The sequence below is a fragment of the Leptodactylus fuscus genome, chromosome 6 (genome assembly GCF_031893055.1).
Source record: "Leptodactylus fuscus isolate aLepFus1 chromosome 6, aLepFus1.hap2, whole genome shotgun sequence".
In the NCBI taxonomy this organism is placed as follows: domain Eukaryota; kingdom Metazoa; phylum Chordata; class Amphibia; order Anura; family Leptodactylidae; genus Leptodactylus; species Leptodactylus fuscus.
The window spans coordinates 148,245,319-148,251,318 of record NC_134270.1 but is presented as its reverse complement, the minus strand read 5'-3'; the positions used below and the strand labels follow the sequence as shown (position 1 = coordinate 148,251,318).

General features: G+C 43.2%; 1 protein-coding gene across 1 annotated transcript; it reads left to right on the top strand.

Moving 5' to 3' along the window:
- The first annotated feature begins 389 nt into the window (after nucleotides 1–389).
- On the top strand, nucleotides 390–2,396 carry LOC142209740 (ubiquitin carboxyl-terminal hydrolase CYLD-like). Its single transcript, XM_075278781.1, has 3 exons — nucleotides 390–425; nucleotides 1,109–1,301; nucleotides 1,959–2,396. Exons 2-3 carry the CDS (start codon nucleotides 1,127–1,129, stop codon nucleotides 2,144–2,146), a joined length of 363 nt encoding a protein of 120 aa, XP_075134882.1. The 5' UTR covers nucleotides 390–425; nucleotides 1,109–1,126; the 3' UTR covers nucleotides 2,147–2,396.
- The last annotated feature ends 3,604 nt before the right edge of the window (nucleotides 2,397–6,000 follow it).

Below are 6,000 nucleotides of genomic sequence, written 5' to 3'. Positions count from 1 at the left end.
CTCAGTCTCACTTTATAAGGACTGGTAGACAATTCAGAACATAGGGGGTCTCAAAGACATGGCCTGCAGCCTGGGGTAGGGCGCAGTTCGATGAGGTCAGTAGTGTACCTCTGTATGAGGTCAGTGATGGTGATCTACCTACTGTATAGTGAACAACTAGTGGGGGCCATTATATATTTATATTCCATTGTTGGAAACTAACTGGCCTATCAGCTTCAATTCTTTTCTATGTACGGCCCATATACCCAGATGAATTTGAGAGCCCTGGTATAGAATGTAATGTAATGCTGATGTACTTGTCTGCAGGGAGCATGGTGTGCTGTCTATGTCTGAGCCCTGCCGAGTATGAGTGCACTCAGTGCCTTGCCGACCCACTAACCACAGACGGGAATGTTCGCCAGTTCTGCCAGCTTTGTGAGAAACAGGTCAGTACCTGCAGTACATATCGAGGTGTAGATATGGGTCAGATCAGATAAGCGGATTAGAACATATTCCCAGTACTTTAATGAGACTTTTTATCTTCCTGTGACTAAGGCTCTATTCACACTGTGTTGTGGATCTTTACAGAGAGTTCACAACATACACCAGGACCTCATGACGGTCCACTGATTTATAATGGGGGCCCTTGGATTCTGTTCAGGTATCGGTCATTTGATGGAAAGAAACAGTCTTGCAAAGATGTGACCATAGCCTGAGTGTTACTTTATAGCCATTTGGCTTGGCCTCCTCGTACGCTGGGGTTGGGCTCGCACCTATGCATAGAAGCCAATCAGAGGAAGCAGAGCTATAGTGAGCATTGACAAAACAGCAATCTTATCAATGGTACAATGGGAGGTGGGATTCAGACTATAGGGGCCCCCAAATGTCGTCTCTCCATTGGATCTCTGGCCTATTGGAGAGGTAAGTATACAGTGTTGTAGAAACATTTAACATTTCTGCACTCACTAGGATTGGCTAAGGGGCTTTCACACAAATATATTTTTGTATAGTCACGATCACTGTGAAGTTCGCTGTTGTCTCTACATAATAACATAGAATCACCCAATGTATACAATGTCCTATCGACATGGCTACGTCGGGCCTCATTGGCTATCCTCTTGACCCCTAGGTTCATTCCGGCAATCAGATGAAGGATCACAAACCCACAAGAATTGAAACTCAACCCAATATGTCAAACCAAAAACAAAAACTTGAACTGTTGGCCGTTCTCTGCATAAAGACCAGTCACTTTGTCTCATTTGTTAAATACGGACCTGGCAAGAACTCTTGGGTCTTCTTCGATAGTATGGCAGGAAGAATAGGTAAGTAACGGAGTATTTAGGAGGACTATTAAAGTCAGGTAGCTTAGACACTATCTTACAAACAAGACATCCACAGAAAGACAAAAACATCTAATACTCCACATTTACTTATGGCTAAAGCGAAGTTATCTTCATCTCCTAAAATAGTCTTAAGCACTATAATGTAGCTTGGAGTCTTTCATAAGAGCTACTTGTGGATAGATGATGCATCTCTTGTATTGTATGGCAGATGGAGTAATAGAAATAGAATGTTTTGTTCTAATCTAGGGGACATTCATACTATTGTCAGGATGAGAACAACGGACATTCATGGTAGTAGTGACGCATACAGATGGAGCCATCTCTGTGTCCATTCACCGTAGACTCTAATGTAAAAAACACGACGAACACTTTCTTCTTTTACATTTGTTTGCTTTTGTAATAGAAGAAAAAGTTGTGCAAGTGGGAATTTTAATTCCAATAGAAAAGTAAAAAACATGATGGAAGAAATTAATAATACAGATGGACACCAGATGAAGGGGGCTCTGTCTGCGTCAGTCATTTAATGGCTGTTGCTCCCATCCTATGGCCAATGAGAGCAATGAACATTAATAATGGCCGTGTACACCAACCCATAAATCACTTCAATCTCTGCAACCCTTATACGTTTTGACATAGGTAATGAAATTGGCACGAATGTCCCTGTGGTCCGAACCTGTCCACAACTGGGAGACTACCTGTCAATGTCCGAGGAGGAATTCAGTGCTGTGGACTTCACAAAGATGGATGCCCTTCCTAAAAGATTCTTTTCTGACATCTATATGTGCATCTACCAGTGCCAAGATCGCAGCATGCAAAGTGGTTGACGTGCAGATCCGGGTGATCGAGGATGCTCCTTAGACAGTTGTGTTCTACCATACTTCTCCAAAGGCAACATCAAGGAAGATGGTAGACCTGAAATCATTTCTGACAGTTGACATGTGACACAGAAAGAGATGCAACCAGACATCCAGTGCTGGACCTCGCCTGGGAATCCCTTTGATGTTTGCATCTTTAGACTTTCTACAATATGGGCAAATGGAATATGCTTTAGATTTTCAAGATGTGTTGGTTGTGTTCAAGAGGTTCAAGATGTATTGGTTGTATCTTTGGTATTCTTTATGGGCAAGGTGTCTGCCATAATGATGTGCAAAAATTTCAAGTGTGTAAGAGACACACAAAAGACAACCAACTGTATATAGTCTCCAAATATCTCAGGTTTATTGAAAATTTGGAAAGTTTTTTTTTTTTTATATGTATATATTTATTAGTGATAGGCGATGCTATGGAAAGCAACTACACTTTAAATGTGTGACGGTAAGGTATATGGATGGTTGATGAATCTATACAATGCATCTTGTGCAATAAAATTGCTTGCATTTCCTAGGTTTGTATACTTTATATGGGTAACTTATGGGTAAGGATTTTAGGTGCCCTTCCATCAGCCATACTTATGACAATCTCTGGCACCAAAAGAAGGAGCTACCGCCGAGTGGTCATACTGTAGATCTTTCTCAGTGACTGGGACTACTATGGCACCCTAGTAGGGTCCATAATACCCTGGGGATGTTTGCAGTTTCCCATGCAGAAATTTGCAGAACATTTTGTAGAACTTCTTCTTCAATTGAAACCTGGAATTGTACCTTCTGTTGTCATCCTCTGCCCAACCTGGAATTGGTTATGGAGAGACATCACTGCACGTTGGGTGTTACAGTTGCGGAGGGTGCAGTACCACATGCCAGAGACGCCCATTCAATGTGTGGTAATCTCATATTATTGCTGTGCCAACTGTGCCACCCATGAGTAGACTCTCTCCATGCCCAGTGTTGAATCAGGTGAAAGATCAGAACTTCAGCAAAACCACATACATAAAGTTCTCTGTGATTTCCAGCCAACAGTGATGGCATGGACACAATACAAAGTCAGTATCTTGTATTATTTTACTGAGTTTAAAGGTATCCTACTAATATTATAAATGTGAAAGTTTGTATGTTTGTGGGTTTGGGAGAGGGGGCCTGGGGAGGGAGAGCCAGGGGGCTGAGGAGGGACAGTCGAGGGGCTGCGGGAGGGAGAGGGGAGCTGGTGTGCTGTGGGAGAGGGCACATGGAGGGGGGGGGTTCAGCAGGGGGTGCCCTTGGGGGGGGACAGGGACGCGGGACAGGGAGGGAGTATGATCGCGGCGGACGAAGGGGGTGCGGAAGAGGGGGGGAGCCAGGGTAAGACGGTAGTTGGAGAGGCCAGGGGGACAGGTGGGTTGCAAACGGGGTCGAGGCACGCAGGGGTGGACGTGGGGCCACACGGCGACTCATAACCAAACGCGAATGCCTAAATATAAGCGGCACAGCGCCAACGCCTACCCGCAGACGAAGTTGCGGGCAGATGCTAGTATATTATAATGGAATGTACAGTATATTAAACAGGTTGTCCACTATATAAAAGGTCATCGATACCTGATTGTTTGTCAGAAGTATACAGCTCTGTACACTGTGTAGTAGCTGGGAAAGACACGGCAAGGTCAGACCCAATTACTAGCTTAATAGTAAATTGGGGGGCAACCCTTTAATTAAGGGTGAACTGTCATGTGGGCGGTCCCGGATTCCTGATGAGTTATGCAGTACTAGCTTGGTATGTCAATGTTGGAGCCAGAGTTGTGGAGTCGGAGTCAGAAAAAAGTTACCAACTCCGAATTCAAATTAAAATTATTAATTATTTTAAATGATATCATATACGGTAGTTCTTGATATTGCTAATTACCGTAATAAGATGTTTAGTTTGTTACATATGCACTTAATTAGAAATTCAATCATTGGCTTTTCAATGAATTAGAGGATCTTTATTGCTACCATGGCTGTCGGTCATCTATGAAGGAGTCAGAGTTGGAGCAGGAGTTGGAGTCAGGCTGTGGAAAAATAGAGGAGTCATAGGCAATGATTTGACCTATCGAACAGCCTTGATAAGTTGGAGAAAGATTCTGAGTCAGGCTGTGGAAAAATAGAGGAGTCATAGACAATGATTTGACCTATCGAACAGCCTTGATAAGTTGGAGAAAGATTCTGAGTCAGGCTGTGGAAAAATAGACAAAGATTTGGCCTACTGACTCCACAGCCTTGATAAGTTGGAGCAGGAGTCAGAATCAGGTTGTGGAAAAGTAGAGTAGTTGGAGACAATGATTTGGCCTACCAACTCCACAGCCTTGATAAATTCGACCAAAGTTCGACCTAACTTGCAGCAAGAGTCGGAGTCAGTCTGTGGAAACATAGAGGAGTCGGAAATGATGATTTGGTCTCCCGACTCCATAACCTTGATAACAAGCTCGATCTGGCTGCATTTGTTGCATGCACCAGTGCTCTCTGACTTCTGGGACCCCCACCAATAACTCAAAAGTAATTGCATGGCCATTGTTCAATACAGGTCACAGCATTTGGGTCTTCACCGGGCCTGTCATGTTAATCCTGGGCTACCGTATGTACTGTCTCTAGTGCACTTCTCTATAGTCAGGAGGCCAAATAAAGTGCGCAGTGAAACTGGATCGGACATCATATTTGGTTTGTTTCTAAAACATATTTGGGTAAGTGATAATTAGCAGGACTATATTTTCCTGTAAGGTCAATTAAAGGTTAATGACCCCTCCTTTAATTACCCGGTAATCAGCTAACAGTCTGGGATGATTACCTATAGTTAGGTAAGACGCAAGATGATAATCCGATCGCCAACAAAAATCCGAGCAGGACAATTTCCCAATCTTTCTGCCGCGCCCTGATATAATTAGAGGGCTCACCCACAACGGCATTTTTGTACTGTGTGTTTTCTTCCTTGGTTGACCTTGGCACCCATTAGGAAATACGGGATCTGCAATCCAATCTTAGGTTATTTAACCCATTTGTGGATTACGGAGGGTAGCACAAAAGCAGCAGGTCACGTCATTGCAGGAATAATCTCGGGTGGTGCTGTGTCTATTTGGAGACGTTACAAGGTGGGATAAGACATTGTGTAGTCAAGGGGGGAAACGTATGCAATTAACCTTCTTCCATTGGGAAGAAATCTGGTCTCTAGTGCCACCTATTGGACTAAACCACCTTATAAATCAATGAGGCCTACTTGTTAAAAGGCCTTGCAGCACGACTAAAGGTCTTCTCTCAATCAAAAATAAACCCATCTGTAGGCCACAGTTTTGGGGTTCTTGCCCCCACCATGAGTACAGGGCAAAGTGGGAGCACTTTAACATAAGTCTAGGGGGTTAGAGTCTGTTCCTGGTTTGCATTAACCCCTTGGCAACATGTCACGTACACGTACATCACTTGAGCACCTAATAATCCAAAGCAAATAACAGCTCACCCCTTTGTATCCGTGCTATAATGATGACCTGAAAACCCTTGGACCCGAGAGTGAAAAATAGCACAAAAAAACCCCATAAAATTCAAGCACAAAAAAAAAAAAAAAATTAACTTTTACTCTTCATATAAAAATCTCCACAAAAAGGGTTTATGGTGAACTCCCACATGCGCGTTACAAGGCTGAATGCCTCCTAATCATAGCAGCCTCGTAACGCATAAGCGGGCGTTCACCATGGACCCTTTTCATGGAGAATTTAATATGAAGAGTAAAGGTTAACTTTCAAGTTTTCTTTTTTGGTGCTGGAATTTTCTATGTTTTTTTTACTTGCGCAAATGTTTGTGTTATT

Bases quoted from the DNA above. Each gene is read 5' to 3' on its own strand.
- LOC142209740 (XM_075278781.1), top strand. From the start codon at position 1,127: ATGAAGGATCACAAACCCACAAGAATTGAAACTCAACCCAATATGTCA. The intron at 1,302-1,958 runs GTAAGTAACGGA...GTTTTGACATAG, and splicing joins TAGTATGGCAGGAAGAATAG to GTAATGAAATTGGCACGAAT.